Source organism: Sebastes umbrosus, chromosome 10 (genome assembly GCF_015220745.1).
Source record: "Sebastes umbrosus isolate fSebUmb1 chromosome 10, fSebUmb1.pri, whole genome shotgun sequence".
NCBI lineage: Eukaryota > Metazoa > Chordata > Actinopteri > Perciformes > Sebastidae > Sebastes > Sebastes umbrosus.
Genome location: NC_051278.1, coordinates 22,306,556 through 22,322,744, shown reverse-complemented (window position 1 = coordinate 22,322,744; position 16,189 = coordinate 22,306,556). Strand labels below are relative to the sequence as shown.

At 39.9% G+C, this 16,189-nt stretch overlaps 2 protein-coding genes across 3 annotated transcripts in view; both read right to left on the bottom strand.

Annotated features, from left to right (window-relative positions):
* Positions 1–907: 907 nt before the first annotated feature.
* On the bottom strand, positions 908–2,568 carry gnrh3 (gonadotropin-releasing hormone 3). The gene is made up of 3 exons (XM_037782813.1): positions 2,371–2,568; positions 1,461–1,541; positions 908–1,118 (listed from the first exon to the last, which is right to left on the bottom strand). Exons 1-3 carry the CDS (start codon positions 2,506–2,508, stop codon positions 1,065–1,067), a joined length of 273 nt encoding a protein of 90 aa, XP_037638741.1. The 5' UTR covers positions 2,509–2,568; the 3' UTR covers positions 908–1,064.
* A 373-nt stretch (positions 2,569–2,941) lies between these two features.
* Positions 2,942–16,189, bottom strand: part of LOC119496077 (receptor-type tyrosine-protein phosphatase epsilon-like) — a 33,320-nt gene continuing 20,072 nt past the window's right edge. Inside the window, exons 4-21 of one of the 2 annotated variants that reach the window (XM_037783141.1) lie at positions 15,722–15,818; positions 15,186–15,259; positions 14,619–14,755; positions 14,352–14,442; positions 14,113–14,189; positions 13,993–14,029; positions 12,621–12,718; positions 11,883–12,002; positions 10,705–10,868; positions 9,005–9,140; positions 8,698–8,847; positions 7,576–7,666; positions 7,156–7,232; positions 6,880–7,014; positions 6,543–6,668; positions 6,241–6,392; positions 4,752–4,887; positions 2,942–4,626 (exon numbers count right to left, since the gene is read on the bottom strand). In XM_037783141.1, coding sequence (XP_037639069.1) covers positions 4,552–4,626; positions 4,752–4,887; positions 6,241–6,392; positions 6,543–6,668; positions 6,880–7,014; positions 7,156–7,232; positions 7,576–7,666; positions 8,698–8,847; positions 9,005–9,140; positions 10,705–10,868; positions 11,883–12,002; positions 12,621–12,718; positions 13,993–14,029; positions 14,113–14,189; positions 14,352–14,442; positions 14,619–14,755; positions 15,186–15,259; positions 15,722–15,818 — 1,973 coding nt within the window. In that variant the 3' untranslated portion in view covers positions 2,942–4,551. Of the gene's footprint in view, positions 4,627–4,751; positions 4,888–6,240; positions 6,393–6,542; positions 6,669–6,879; positions 7,015–7,155; positions 7,233–7,575; positions 7,670–8,697; positions 8,848–9,004; positions 9,141–10,704; positions 10,869–11,882; positions 12,003–12,620; positions 12,719–13,992; positions 14,030–14,112; positions 14,190–14,351; positions 14,443–14,618; positions 14,756–15,185; positions 15,260–15,721; positions 15,819–16,189 lie in introns of both variants that reach the window. The other variant, XM_037783140.1, reaches the window with a different exon arrangement.

Sequence of the window (16,189 nt, the reverse complement as noted above, 5' to 3'; positions counted from 1 at the left end):
ACAGCAATTCGTGAAGTAGTCACAAAATTAAACTCTATTTGTTTCTTGTACATAGACATGAATTTACCTTTCTTTTTGTGACTCTTAGCTCGACTTTCAACAACGTATTTTTCGTGCCTTTTTTCTACGCGTGTCCAGCAACACGTGTCAATTTCCGCTCCACACCGGAAGTGACGTAACTTAAACCTGCAGTAGGCAGAAAGGTTTTTTGGCATCATTGGGTAGAAATTCTATAATAACCTTTCTGCATTTTGTAATTCAAGTATCCTGAGAGAAAACTAGACTTTTTTTTTCCACAGTTAGTTTATTTATTTATTTCACATATATATAAAAAGACAGTAAAATACAATTCACATGAAAGGAATGCAAAATACGTGTGAGGGTGTGGTAGAAACCTGTAATGGCTTATATAAAAAAAAAAAACACGACTTCTGCACCTCCTCTTGGCTCTGTTTTCAGGCTTTAGAGAATCTAGCCCGTGATGGAAGACTTTGGCCAATCACAGGTCATTTCAGAGAGAGAGCGTTCCTATTGGCTGTTCATTCAACAGAGGCAGCTGTCAATCACTCGCAAACTCCAATCAAACGGTCAAACTAGGCAGCGCTGATCAAATATGAATTAATAATATAAGCAAGAAAAAGGCATTACAGTAACAGAATATTAATTCATATTTGATCAGCGCTGCCTAGTTTGACCGTTTGGTCGGAGTTTGTGAGTGATTGACATCTGCTCAGAGACGGCAGGCTCCAGGCTCTGATTGGTTGTTTTCCTCCGGTCTGTGAAATCTTGCAGATGCCATCAGGAGCACCGGAGGACACCGAGGCACATGATTTTGCACTACTGTCAGGATATGTACTATCTTTACACTTTCTGATAATCTGACTGAACAAAAGATTTGAGCATTTCATCAGATTTCAAAAACTTTATTACAATTTTGATAATGTTAAATGTTACAGACATACATGTAACGATCTGTGCAATAAATATGGTGATTCGTTGAAGTCCTGCGATCCATCACTGGTGTTGACGATGATGCAAATAGATTTTTTTTTTTTTGTAGCTCTTCAATTATTAGGGAACCTTCTCTTTCGGTCAAAATGGCTGTAATCATCATTAATCTGAAGAGATTGAAATGAAACCTCAGTGAGCAGTTTGATCTGCTGCTTGAATATTTAACACAACAAATGGTTCAATCTTCATTTATATATACAGTATAAACACAGTGTGATACCAAACAAGTCTGAGCAAATTAGCATTACATCTGCCGGCATTCCAAAAAGATAAAATTAAGCATTCAGATGTTCACTCATGCAAAAAGGGACAAATAAAAACAGTCATTGAGCAGTTTGTATATTGTCATTGCTGCTCTGGAACACAATGGCACACAGTGGTGTAGTGTACATTAATATTGTACAATTGAAGTAGACGTTGGTGATAAATTATGTATAATAAGCACTTACTGCATTGTATGGTCTAAGTCTCTCTTGGGTCTGGGCACTCGCCTCTTCGGGAAGAGACACCACTCCTCCTGTACCCATCATCTAAGTACAATAAAATAGAGGATTTAGTCGATGAAACCAAGGTGGGTATGAAACCTGAACCCAACAGAATGTTTACAGCATTGTAAAAAAAAAAAAAAGAGTCAGGTTTAAAGTGGCAGTAGGCAGAATGTTTTTGGCATCATTGGGCAAAAATGCCATAATAACCTTTCAGCATATTGTAATTCAAGCATTCTGAGAGAAAACTAGACTTCTGCACCTCCTCATGATTCTGTTTACAGGCTTTAAAAAATCTAGCCCGTGACGGGAGGCTTTGGCCAATCACAGGTCATTTCAGAGAGAGAGAGCGTTCCTATTGGCTGTTCATTCAACGGAGGCAGCTGTCAATCACTCGTGAACTCTGATCAAACTAAGCAGCGCTGATTAAATATGAATTAATATTCTGTTACTGTAATGCCTATTTCTCGCTTCAAATGTTTTCAGAAACATCTTACAGTAACAGAATATTGATTCATACTTCATCAGCGCTGTCGGAGTTTGCGAGTGATTGACAGCTGCTCAGAGACGGCAGGCTCCAGCTCGGCTCTGATTGGTTGTTTTCCTCCGGTCTGTGAAATCTTGCAGATGCAATTAGGAGCACCGGAGGACACAGAGGTACATGATTTTTTTCAGATTACCTGTTTCATGCACTACTGTCAGAATATATTGACCGTTTTATAAAAATAACTTATTCTTAATAATATTAATAATATAATATCCAATTCTACACACTGCTGCTTTAACTGACTAATTATTTCTGTTAGGTTTGCTTTAAATTTCATAAAAACATAAATCCTGAAACTCATCCACATAAAAAAAAAAAATCACTCACCCTGATGGTTGCCTCCAGCTCTCCCACACTTCTCTTTCCACCTGGTAGCCATCCATAGGACCAGTGCTGGGACAGGGTGACCTGAACCACCAACGCCAATAACAACACCTGCACCACCGCTCTGCCGCTTGCTTCCATTAGAGCTGCAGAGGAAGCCAGATTTGTAATAGAAACAATAATGTCACAGTCTCCTCTCTCGCAGACGAGGGGTTACAAAGCATTGCCCAACATTAGCAAACAGCAATTAATAAGAGGAGCAATTCTAACTTAATGAACATTGAGGACTGACTCACCTCTGTATTTGCCTGGTGTGCATGTGGTGCATTAGCCAGAGGGGGATTTTTATAGGCGTTAGAAGACTGCATGTCAGGATTATAATCCCCTCTCTGCAGGTGTGACACATTTACTGACTAATGGAACACAAAACACTACTAATGGAGCTGGCTAAGTGCTCCAATACGCTGGCATCACCGCGAGGGTTCAAGCCGCATGAAATATATATCAAAAACATCATTGTGTTTGTATCATCTGTGTAGGGGCAAGGCAAAAAAGACAACATTAAGACGAAACCTGTCATTTCTCTCCATATATAATTTATTGGAATCAGCTTTTAGCAAACAAATAGTGGTTCAAATCCATACATGTTCAAAAAGGCAGAAACATCGTTGAAACGAGATGCTTGTGCATTCATGTTACATCGGCTGCAAGGCCTCGCTGTCGTCGCCCTTATTTCTTGTTCTTTCAGCATGGCAATGCTTTAAAATGAAGTCTACAATGCAGTTGGTGATGATGAATGAGCACAACAAGATTTTATGTACAGTAAATAAACAAATCAGTGTGTCATGTATGAACCCATCTTGTGATTTACAGTATGTTCTTTACCCAAACTTAATACTTCCAAGCTTACTGTTCTACAAAGAAGCGAGCAGAAGCCTTGCAGAAATAGATGCTTTTGATTTTGCAGCAATGTTGGAGTTTCCTTGTTTAAATATGAATAACAAAATATGATGCCTGTGCATGCATATTTCATATTTCTGGCTGAGCACTGGTTCTTGATATCAGTGCTTTTTACACTCCCAGACAAGGTGTCTTACACACTTATTTGCAACAACTGGAACATTTTGTTATCCTTATGATATTCTGAGAAGTGTTTGTATAAACGATGATCCATACAGGAGGCCAGCATTCAAAAACAATGCACTTTTAAAAAAATGTGTCTATTATATTAAATGAAACATAAACATCTGGCTTATCTGTATTAAAATTGTGTCACTTGGTGACAAGTTTTTTCATGATTAGAAAGAACTATCTTTCTAATCAATATGGCACTGCTTTATGCAAACATGCAAGTGTATAAAAATGGACGATGTGATGCTTGGCTGTAAAACATTTTAAAAAGAATGATACGATCGGATGTAATAATACATTATTTTCTGCCCGTTCCAATGTGGGCTAATTGCATTTTGCAGCGTCAGGCACCAATCCACTCAGTAATATTGCCACAGGCAACACAGGAAAGTTGGTGAAGTTGAATGGAATTGCAACAGGCAGCAGCTGTTATAAGTTATTCACAGACAGGAGTGAGGTAATCTGCAGCGTCTAACAGAGCGAAATGTATCTTGAGTTTTGTGTTTTTGTTTGAGCTCAAAGTAGATCATAAATACTATTCAAACATAGCAAAAGCAGTAATCATTTTTACCCTACTTATCAAACACACAATTTATTCCCCTCATAGCAATCAAAAATGAAATACACGACTAATGTGAACCACAGGCATCGTGGTCAGCAACGTCATAAAGCAGAAATAAAAGAGAATGCATGAACTCTACCACACATTAGTGATGCATTTCAGGTAGTGAGCAATACATACAATATCTATATTTGTATTTGAATATTTTCTTTATTGACCCTCACAATGTTGCAACATATGCAACATAAAACATGTTCAAGAACCCAACCAAAACCCCTTAATAATACACTATAATTTCTATATTTTACACTGGGATACTTGAAGATCAAGACAGACTCTCCTGGAGCACAGATGTTTTCAATTATATTACAGTATGTTACAATTATTTTTCTAGATCTGTAATCAAGTGCAAAATGTAAAAAGAGCTCGCTTTAGAAAACAACATTCAGAGAGAGAGAGAACATTTGACAGAAGTATCTGACGGGGTATTATTATTTAAAATTGGCGTAGTCTGAGTAAATGTCCACAAAGTCCTGAACCACTCGGTAGCAGAAGTCATATTGCTCCTGGAAGGAGAAGCAGAAGGTAAAAAGTGTTAGTGTGCATGCATGTGCAGTTTCAAACAACACAGACGTGAATAAACCAACAGTTTCTGCGCGGTGGGTTTGATTTTATCTCGTTTTCCACCTACCATGGTCTGAACCATGTGTGGTCTCTGCATGCGTAAACTCTTGACTGTCTGGAAAACGTCCAGGAGGCCTTCGGCTTTCACCCTCTCCAGAATGTTACTGAGGGCGATGAAAGTGCCGGTCCGACCCGCACCGGCGCTGAAACGTGAAGGACAGAACTATCAGCAGCCAAATCACATAACATACACAGTGGACGGCCTTGGAAAACGGTAGTAGAATAAGAACATTTCAGTTTCTCAGCTGCAATGAAACTAATCTTAGCATCACATCCTTTTTTCACATTTGAATGAAAAAAGTTTGCGAGAGAAAAGGTGACCTTTGTGTAATAGTCCTAATAATCATCCCCACTTAAAGAGAGGCTAATCCAAACGCTAACACTAATCAGTTTGGAAGCTCAGTGTTTGACTGAGTCAATGTTTACAATGACGGCGGGATGGAGAAAGAGAGAGACGGCGAGAGCGATGTGCGATTCGGAAGAGAAGTGTTGAGAGACGTTGGGGATTGCAACGGGTTAGCCCCATCTCCCAGGGGCAGAGAAAAAGCTTTAAAAAGCCCTTCTTAGACAAGTGGTGATGAAGGAATAGGAGAGAGTGATGACACCATTTCCTGTCGTTAGCTCATCTTATCAGATTAATCATAGTGGGAGTCAGAGGAGATTTCACTTTGAGAGGTTTTAATTGACTGTGAATCAGTGGATTGGATCAATCCCACCGGGGCGTGCTGCTTTAGAATCACTTCACCTGAAGCTAGGTTCTGATCAAAGCTTTCACAGCGAAGTCTTTATAAGGGATCACATAAGTGGTTTAGGCATAGAACACCAGGTCTACTGAGGCAAAATGTACAATTTATTGTTAGAGACATTTGTAGGGAAGAAAAATGTATTTGTGAAAAATGAAATTCCTTCCAATATCACAAAGAGAGATTCAGGTGCATCAGGTGATAAAAGCACTGTGGAAATGAAAGGGGGTTGAATTAAAAAGCGCGAGTGGACGGAAACATTATATGATTCGTTAATAGGGCTGTCCCGAATACCATTTTCTGGGCTTCGAAGCTTTGGTTAGAAATATTCGAAGGTGTTTGAATCTTTACGGAGCAGCGCGGCGCAGCAGAATGACGTGTTCTTCTGTCTGTCTCCATCTCCCCAGTTTCAGTGCCACTGCTGCACTACTGTACACACATGCACCTCTACACACAACAAACATATCCGTCTGAGAATAACTAATCATAATTAATGTTGAATATGAATAATGAATAATGTTCTGGAATTATTCCTTATTTCATGGGCTATTTGGGGGATTTATGTATTATTATTATTATTATTATTACAGGCTTTTATATGAAAAATAAGACAAATAAAAAAAAATGAAGCTCTCATATTGATTTTGAGGTTGAATACCGTGGCAACGGTCGAAGCTTCGAAGCATTCGGGTCAGCCCTATTCGATTATCATTTTCATCTGAAGATGCACATTACACTGCAGATTTTCCTCACCTGCAGTGCACGATTATGGGCCGGTTTCCAGACTGCTGCTGCTGCCTCTGCACGGCGGCGATAATGTCAATCATCCCTCTCCCCTCGGCCGGTATTCCGATCTCAGGCCACCCGTGGAAGTGGAAGTGTCGGACGTGTTGCGACTGCTTTTCCTGGCAAGATGATGATTTAACTGTTATTTTAATGCAGCTAAAAAATGGGTAGATATGATGACATTTCATGAACTTTACACTGACAAAGAAAACAAGGAATGTCAATTTGAAAATGTCTATTTTACTGACTTATAATAAAATGTTACGCACTGGTCTGTAGGTGAGCACCATGTCTTTGAGAGTGAACGTTTCACACTGTGTGTCTCCAGTCAGCTCCACAGTGTAATCTCCAAATGTTACACTGCCCTCTGATGGCCAATACTGGAAACACTTCTCCTGGTTGGAAAAGGTCAGATGGAAATCCAATTAGGCTTCATTTGACTGATTCATGTCCTAGTCTTGTTTTTATATTTCCAGCGCGCACCACAAAATCAATATTAAACTTTTAAATACACACACAGACTGTCAGGAAAAAGAAACAATATGAAATAATGGAATAAAAACAGATTGTTTAAATGTGCACCCCGAGCACCGCGCTGTACTGTACCTGCTCCCTCTCTTTGAGTTCGGTGAGCATAACGATTGAATGACACCTCCACTCCCACACCATCCTCCAGAAGTCCTCCACCGTGTGAGACAGTGGGCCCTGGGTTGCGATAAAATAGTCCTTCTGCCTGTAGCCCTGGAGGGCAGATCATCCGGTAAACAACACTTGCGAGTGCAGCAAACATAATATTTTTTTGCATTGTTTGTAAAGGAAACAATGAGCTTTATATATACTTCTATGGGAAATCTATACAGGAGGTCGTGGGGGAGTGCTTACATCAATAAAGGAGGCATTGATGTAGTCGGTGAACTCCTGTCCTCTTTTCACTGAGAGTATTACTCGGTTGAAATCATCTGCAAAAGAAAAAAAAGGGAAACTTTCCACAAGTGATTCCTAATAAAATAAAAGTTTGATGGAAAAAAAGCAGCTAAGTAAAACTTTAGCTGTGTTATTAAGGCCAAACACGCCACAGCCTATATCAGTTTTCACTGTAAAAAGTTAGCTTTCCTTTTCCCACTCTACTCCCAACTTTAAGTCAACACACAAGCCCCATTTAAATGCCATTGATCATACATCAGACATGGACTGATTAGCCGGATATCTGTGTACTATGAAATCACCAGCAGCGCCATACTTTGATGTTACTCGGATGTGATGTATTATGAAAGAGTATCGGAGTATTGGAGCGGGCCTTACACGGAATGATCTGAAGCACACGGTTCTTCTTCATGTTGGCGGGGAGGTTCCCGGTTCTCATGTTCTCTTTCATTATGCGCACGTTGGTCAGCTTCTGACGGGAGAAAACGTGAGTGGATTGACGTAATCAAAAAGTTTTGTTTTCATCAGTGCAGGGCAGGACAACGCTAATAAGTATGGCAAGACAGGCAATATTATTTAAAAATTCAACAAGTAAAGCACAAGAAGATGAAGAAGAAAAAGAAGAAGAAAAAGAAGAGACGATAGGGAATAATTCCATTTAGTGTGCAGGGAACTGTGGGGGACTCTTTGCAGCAAAAATGAGAGTTTTTCACCAAGCTATAGTAAATCCTGTGTGGATTTACTATAGCTTACTAATACTAATATGTCTCTCTCCAGCTCTCCTATTTGAATTCCAACCATCACTATTGTCATTACTATTTTACTTAACGTTATGATTTATTTCTTCTTCTTTTTTTTAAAGCTAAATCTAATATTTTATTTAAATAAAATCTCTTTATAATTACTATATTTTATTCATTTATTTATTTTTTCTTTCTTTTGTGTGACCAAGACCAACATGAGGTGTGGGGGTCCTCTTTCTATGTTCTTATTTTATGTCACGGACACTCAGTTATGTTCTGCATTTGATATGATGACCTTTGCCATGTCTGCAAAAAAAAAAAAGATTTGGAAAAAAAAAGTATGATTTCATCAGTGCAGGGCAGTACAATGCTAATAAAAATGATAAGACTGACATGTAAAGAACATAGAAGCTTGACAAAAACAAAAGAAAAAGAAGAAGAAGAAGAAGATGAAGAAGATGAAGAAGATGAAGAAGAGGCAATAGGGAATCATTCCATTTAGTGTGCAGGGAACTATGAAGGACTCTTTGCAGCAAAAATGAGAGTTTTTCACCAAGCTATAGTAAATCCTGTGTGGCAGATGGTGGTGCCTTATAAAGTTTTAGTTGATTCAAAGCATTGTTATTTATGTTGCTACTGCCAAGAGTGGCACCCTGGGCAAGTTTTCCATGAAAAACATACCCATGCAGGGCGCCGGGGTGATGGGGACGATTCATTACTGACTGAAATGTTGAAGAGTGAGCTGCTTTCTTCCTACCCTGAACTCCTCCTCCAGGCCCAGCCTGTCGTGGGGAGCCCTGGTGTTGTGAAGCCTCTGCAGATGGCCCTCCAGAGAGCACACATCTAGCTCCGTGTCTCCATACAGGTAGTACTCCAGCAGAGCCTGGTAGATGAAGGAGTACTGCATCTGAAGAGGAAGGCAGAGGTAGAAGTAGTAGTTTTAGTTTGCCAAACTATTTCCTACTGTTTTTCCTATATCATAGACGCGGTTGTCTTCCACGTCCGGCAGCGAGGTTGAGCTATCAGTTCGAAGGTACAACAGGTCGGAGAGGGTCAACACTTACATCTGTCTGGATGAGCTGACAGCGCTGTTCTCGTATTCGGCTCACAGAGCCAAAGACGTCCAGCCTCTGTTCCATGTGCATCATGTCGATCATGCTGTCAATGACAATGAACGTCCCAGTCCTCCCCACCCCGGCGCTGTGGAAACACAAACGAGAAGAAGGTCTTCTCTGTAACAGAGTGTAGCTACAAAAGAAAATGTGTCGTATCTATAAAGTACAACAGCAATAGAAGAACATCATAGTTTCACCTCACACAATACAGAATAATGGATGTGACATATTAATATAAAAATGCTTTTGCATTCTTGTTACATATATTGCCATGCTATCCCGGTCTTCTTTAACATAGATGTCGATTGTCTCAAGCATGTGTAAAAGTGCTTCACCTCTGAAGCCAAAACACACTCCTAATAGATTTACAAGGGTCATTTCAGCAGACGGCACCACTGGGAGCTGGGATTCCTCAGCCTCCTCAATGGGCCCCATTCAACAACAACAGTCCCTCTCCCTCAGCACCTGTTGCAGCAGTCGCTGCTGGTTTCTTTAGTGATGCTTCACACCGATTGGCCTGACAAATATATGCACATAAAGTGATGCTTCACTTTAGTTTTTATACATTTTACCTCCAATAAAGTTCACCTCTAACCTCATCAAGTATAACTTTATGAAATAATAAAGACGTTCACCTTATTAAACATAACATTATCGAATTATTATGTTTTTTTACACAAAAACAGGACATATTCTGACACAAGCACTGTTAAATATACTAAGAACTGTTGATTTTTAATGCAGTAATGCGTTAACGCAAATTTGTTTTGAACGCCACTAATTTCTGTAATGCATAAACGCAACTTGCGGACACTATTCGATTCTTTGGAGGTTGTAGCGGGCTCAGTTTTAAAGCTAGAGTGAAGATAGTGGCAACATGTTAAACTATAAAAACCTAAGGAATTCATTGGTACCAACAATCTCATACTAGCTTGTTGCGAAGGAGGCAAAATAATGCTCCAAACTTGTGCTAAATTTTGGCAAGGAAAAACTGGTATGGCCATTTTCAAAGGGGTCCCTTGACCTCTGACATCAAGATATGTAAATGAAAATGGGTTCTATGGGTACCCACGAGTCTCCCCTTTACAGACATGCCCACTTTATGATAATCACATGCAGTTTGGGGCAAATAATAGTCAACACACTGACACACTGACAGCTGTTGTTGCCTGTTGGGCTTGAGTTTGCCATGTTATGATTTGAGCATATTTTTTATGCTAAATGCAGTACCTGTGAGGGTTTCTGGACAATATTTGTCATTGTTTTGTGTTGTTAATTGATTTCCAATAATAAATATATACATACATTTGCATAAAGCAAGCAAATTTGCCCACTCCCGTGTTGATAAGAGTATTAAATAGTTGACAAATCTCCCTTTAAGGTACATTTTGAACAGATACATTTTTTTTATTAATTTGCGATTAATCACTATTAACTATAGTCACTCATGTGATTAATCGCGATTAAATATTTTAATTGATTCATCGATTGCCCTATTTTTCACATAACCATATTTTAGTTTTGCTCATATATTTATTGCAAAACTGGTTATTCGAAAAGTGTTTTCTCCTCCTTAATAATGAATTGAATCAACTCTAACTCATAGTTATTGGCATGTCTTCTGGCCTCTGTTATACTACACATTTTACCTGCAGTGCACAACAATGGGTCCAGCATACGACGGATTGACAGCCTTGACCTTCTTGAGGAATTTCAGCATGCCGATGGGTGAGAACGGCACCCCGAAGTCTGGCCAGCTGGTGAAGTGGAGCTGGGTGACCAGCCGCGGAGCCCGCGGACCATCGCTGCCCTGCTGTGAAGCACAAACACACAGAGTTTATACCATATGTGTGAATAATGTTCACTGTGCAGACACGTATCAGTCAACTAAACACTGCTACCTACTGGAAAAGTAACCACAAATTAACAGATTTTTTTGTCATTTTGCTACTTGTGAAAGAATATAATTATTAAACATGTGTACCGGTTTGCCTCCGCCTCGCTCTCGTGTTCTCATGAACGCTCTCTCAAGAGAACGTAATTTCATTCTCTTGAACACTCGGTTGTTCTGTGTTCAGAGAGCTGAATGTAAAAGTCTGTCAGCTTGTACCGCGGCGCTGCAGCAAAGTCACAGTTTTCACAGAGTCAGAGAGGATATCTGCACTCCTCCAGCTTCAAATGGGAAGGGAACAAAGTGAATTTTTTGCTATCTGAAGGCTTGGCGGTACACTGAGACGGCGCCCAACTCGGCAGTCGAAAACACAGGAAGAGAAATACAGACACTGTGTGTGTGTGTGAACCTCTAAAGATGACACATCTGTGCAGTGTTTACCGCACGTTAACTACACCTACATATTGATAATTTCATACTGCGTCTATTACACACATCCTTTAATATTCCTTAATGTGTTTCCATACTGGTTTTCACTTATTTATTATATTTTGCATCCTGTTATAGCTTACTAAAAATGACTCCATGGGGAACATTACTTTTTTACACCATCTCAATGCAGCGTTGTTTCATGTTTTAATTTTTAATAAGAATCTAGCTATTATGATTATAGATTTTTATAGCAATTAAGAAGTATATTAAGAACAATATTGAAAAAGCACACCATTATTTTTCAGAGCATGTGTATGTCTACATAAAAGCAGCATTCATCTCAATTCTAGGTCCTGCTGTACAGTATAATTACATTTTTGCTTTGAGGTAAGCAGTTGTAAAAAAACAAAGTGATTCAATGCTGATAATGAGCTTTAAAAGTGCATCCCTTATTAATATCATTAATATTCTGATATGTACAGTAGATTCACATATTTTACTTACATATTGAACGCAAAATTTTCGAATGGTGTAGTCCACCAGTACAGTAAAGTCCTCCATCGCCACCCTGATGTTCCCGTACATCCAGCAGCCTTTTTCTGGCCAATACTGATAACATTTGTCCTGGTAAGAGAATCACAACAATAAATAGATTATTCTTCTCAAACTAGAAGACATAATATGTCTATATAAGAACACACAACGGTATTATCATTGTAAGTTACATATCAAATGGTTGTAGAGCAGCATCTGTTGTGTATATGTGCACGTATACAGACGTGTATTTGACGCGTGCATTTCAAAATCCAATCCAGAGGCAATCACAGGGACTTTGTGCGACTCCGTCAGTCAATAAGATCTTCACGGTGACGTTTCAACTCATTAACTAGATTCTCAGACTAATTATCATGAAGCCTCTTAGGATCTTATCAACAATTATTCCGTCATTGATCCCCGATGCCTCTATTCCGCCCTATCAAACCTGCAGTTGAGCTCTCAATTGATCATCCCTTTGAGGCGAAACTTAATGCGATGCTAAGTAATCTGCTGGGGTGACACTTTGTATAGATTCTCAGTTGGGAAAAGGGTCAAATAAATTATGCCTATGACTTTGGGTCATGAGAATACAAAAGGGTTTCTCTAATGGTGCTTTGGAGCCATATAGATTGTATAGGTTCGTTCTATAGCACGTTCTTCTTGGTTGCATTATTGCAGAGGGAGAATACTTTGTAGAATACAAACCTCTTTCCTTTCCTTCAAATTCGTCAGCATAACTATAGTGGCTGTTTTCTGTTCCCAAATCATCCGCCAGAAGTCGGCCAGCGTCTCAAGCTTTGGGCCTGAAGCAGAATCAAGAAAATAATTAAAAATACAGTGCAAATGGTCATAAACTCAACTACTTACATGTGCAAAATTAATTAGAATACAAAACCAAGCTAACGCCTCGTTTCCACACAGTTTTGTCTTGTGCCTGTAAATCCATATAGTATACTGATTACGCCCACTGGTGTTCAACGCAATGAAATGCATCTCTTTACAGATGGAGAGGAACGCCACCGCATGCTCCCCCGAAAGAAAATGTTGAACATTTTAAAGTTAAATTCATCAATATGGAGCACTTTGAGAGCAGAGGCTAGATCTATGAAGAACTTGGTGCTCTAGTAAACAATTTAATCATAGCGGTTGTATGATTATGAATGCTGATGGCAAAAAGTCACACAGCACGAGCAAGATAAACGAGATAGGGTGCCGACATCGCCGCAGACCCCTCGCACTGAGGACAGTCCGCCCCTGACTTTACTTTTTACCGCGTTGCAATATAGGGGCATTTGCAGAGACACAGTGATTCACACCTTAAAAAAGAAAGTGAGATAGGGCCGTAAAGTAGGGAGCCAATGGCCCCTTGGCCCCCTACTTCCGGCAGCCATGTATGGGGGATAAAAATAAATGTTTAATTTTTTTTTTTCGCCGTCCTGTCTAGATGAGTCACATTACATGCAAATTACGGACCGAAAAAAACCCTGAAAGGAGGAGATTCGCAAACACATCGCAGATCACGGAGGTTCACGAATGAATTAACGGACTTCCGGTTGACTATAACGCTTCGTATCCACTAGCTCTGTGTATGTGTTTGCGAAACTCCTCCTTACATTTTTTTTGTTTTTTGGTCCGGTATTTTCCTTGACTATGAAAAATGTGAACTTTAACAGCAGATTTCGTATAGACCATATACACTGTGTGTCACAGGAAGTTAGCATTGTATGCTGACATCCTGTGGAATTAGCAAATGAATAACTGATTAATGAATGAGTATAGCTCTATTCATACATTTTTTTCGAAGTGAAAAGTTCAACTGCATATTTAGCTAGCATTGGTAGCTAGCCAGCTGTGTAACATGTGTTATAGAGTGCATGCATAGCGGTTCATACGCCTTTTAACAAAATATTTCACAAAACGGCAAAAATTAACTGAGTAAACTTCTCTTCCATTTCTGTGGTGGCGTTTTATCAATCCGGAAAAAGATGCATTTGATTGCTTTGAACACTAGGGGCGTACTCGTAAACTATACGGAATTACGGACACAAAACAAAACTGTGTGTAAATGTACATTTACCTTGAGCTGCAATGAATTTGTTCTTCTCTTTAAATCCCTATGTGATTAAAAAAAACACAGTATTAATAATAGCTTGTCAAAAGCCCAATCATTCGTATTAAAAAGCTTAATTGCACTCACATCTATGTAAGATGCATTGATGTAGTCTGAACACATGTGTCCATCAAGATGACTTAACAGCACTCTTGAATGATCATCTGTGGAAGAGAGAGAGGGAAAAAAAGAGCCTGTAAATAAAGCCGCTTCTTATTTTTCATTCCGCCCGCATCACCTTTCCTTACGATTTAGAGATCAATAAAACCGCAGGTCTAAAGGTTACATTAATATTGTCTGCTGCAGAATTTTAGATCCTCACTCACATGGTAAAATGTTTGGGTATCTGTTTTTCTCTCTGTTGTGCTCTCTGCTCGCCTCCTCAAAGGACCCGTGGTGGTAGTAACACGGCAGCGACTATAAAGAAAGAACCCCCCAATCCTCGTGAGATCAAAATAAAGCCACAGGTACACTGGCCTACTAACATAACATTTTATTACTATTTTCTGTGCTTGTTCTGGGCTTGCAGGACAAAGATCTTAGTCAGATACAGGCTGTAGTGTGTAGTCCACGCCACACAGACACGTGCTTACATTGAACTCCTCTCTGAAGAGCTTGCCGTCGTCTGCGGAGCGTATCCGGTACTCCTCCTCCAGCGAGTCCAGGGGGATGGGGAAGTACCTCTTGGATGGCGAGGGAGATCTGGGAAGGAGGACCACTGTCTGCTCTCCTGTGTTCAAAGGAATATATAGCGGTCAGACTGCTAATGTTTCCCAGAAGAGGACATTACAAGCTCTCATAGCACCTGCAAAAACAAGCCTGATGGCCATTAAGATGTCCTACTTTTGTGGGTACATGACAGAAATGATTTCTTGTGTCATAAACATGGTGCTGCTGCTGCTGCACAGAACTGTCTTAACTCAGAGTTTGGCCTTTCCGTTAATTTATTTATTTTCTACTTGGAGTGAAAGTTTATATGGCTCCCTACGTGCTAGGAAAGCCAAGAAGAGCCTCCCAAAATCTTGGACTTCAGATCGTGAAACTATTCCAAGTCTATAAAGAATGTAAACCTACACTTGAAATAAAAAAGAAATAAAAAGTAAAAGGCTGTATTATATTTTCATGCACTGGCTGTTATATTGAGTACATTGCAACAGTACCTTGTTCCTCCAAGAAGCCATTCGGAATCTTTTTATCCACCGAGGTAACCAAAGCTTTCCTGTGGTTTTTGAACCTGCAGAGAGAGAAGCAGAGAAAGCAAAACCGTCAGAGAAGATGAAGGGCAGATATCTGTGTTGAAGAGGCAAAAAAAAAAGAAATGTCTAGAACAGAGCTGTTAAAGCACATAAGGTAAGCAAACAACAAATACCAAAACCAATATCAACCATCTGAGAGAAGCAAAGCTGTTCCTCCTCATGGCGTCGTCAGGAAAAGGAGGTCGGAGCTGGCTGGTCAGTGAATGAGTGTCTGCGACCTGACCTGACCTTGCTGTTTTTGTTTGCCGTCTTACTTGAGGTGCAGCTGTTTACCCATAAGCCACTTCTCACCGCCTGTTTCCAAACCACCCCCACCCCGACGCCCCGATGCCCTGACCCGACACACTCACTCTCACATGCTGAAAGGGAGAAAGAGAATAAAGAGAAAGCAGAGATTCACTCAAATAGAGTACGTTGTGAATGTGTGCAGGTTTACTCACCTCAGACAGTAGATTGTCAGCAGGACAACGATGATGAGGAGCAGAGATATGACCAGTGTTGAGGGCAGCACATGAGCACCCTGATGGGTGGGGTTTTCTGGATAGAACACACAGCGATCATGATAGTTTTAATCTCAAAATTCATATTGAAAGCAATTATTTGACGTTTAAGGGAAATACACATATTTGTTTTCTTGCGATCTGTCCATTAAATACAAAGCATGCTAATTTGTGAGATTTAGAGGTCCTGATAGGCAGATTGTTTACCTTTGGACAGAGAAAGGTTCGCAGTTTTACCCGTTTCCAATCTCTGTGATAAGCTAACTAGCTGCTGGCTGCAGCTTCATCAATCTCTTCATGCAAGAAAGTGAATATGCGTATTTTCCAAAATGTCAACTACTCCTTTAAAGCAAGAGTATGTAACCCACAAGTGGTGGGATAATGGTAAATAGTAATGTAACAGCAGAG

Excerpts from the sequence above, each read along its gene's own strand:
- gnrh3 (XM_037782813.1), bottom strand. The coding sequence starts at position 2,508 with ATGGAAGCAAGCGGCAGAGCGGTGGTGCAGGTGTTGTTATTGGCGTTG. Across the intron at positions 1,542-2,370 it reads AGCTGGAGGCAACCATCAGG|ATGATGGGTACAGGAGGAGT; the intron begins GTGAGTGATTTT and ends TATTGTACTTAG. Across the intron at positions 1,119-1,460 it reads GACTTAGACCATACAATGCA|ATTAATGATGATTACAGCCA; the intron begins GTAAGTGCTTAT and ends CAATCTCTTCAG.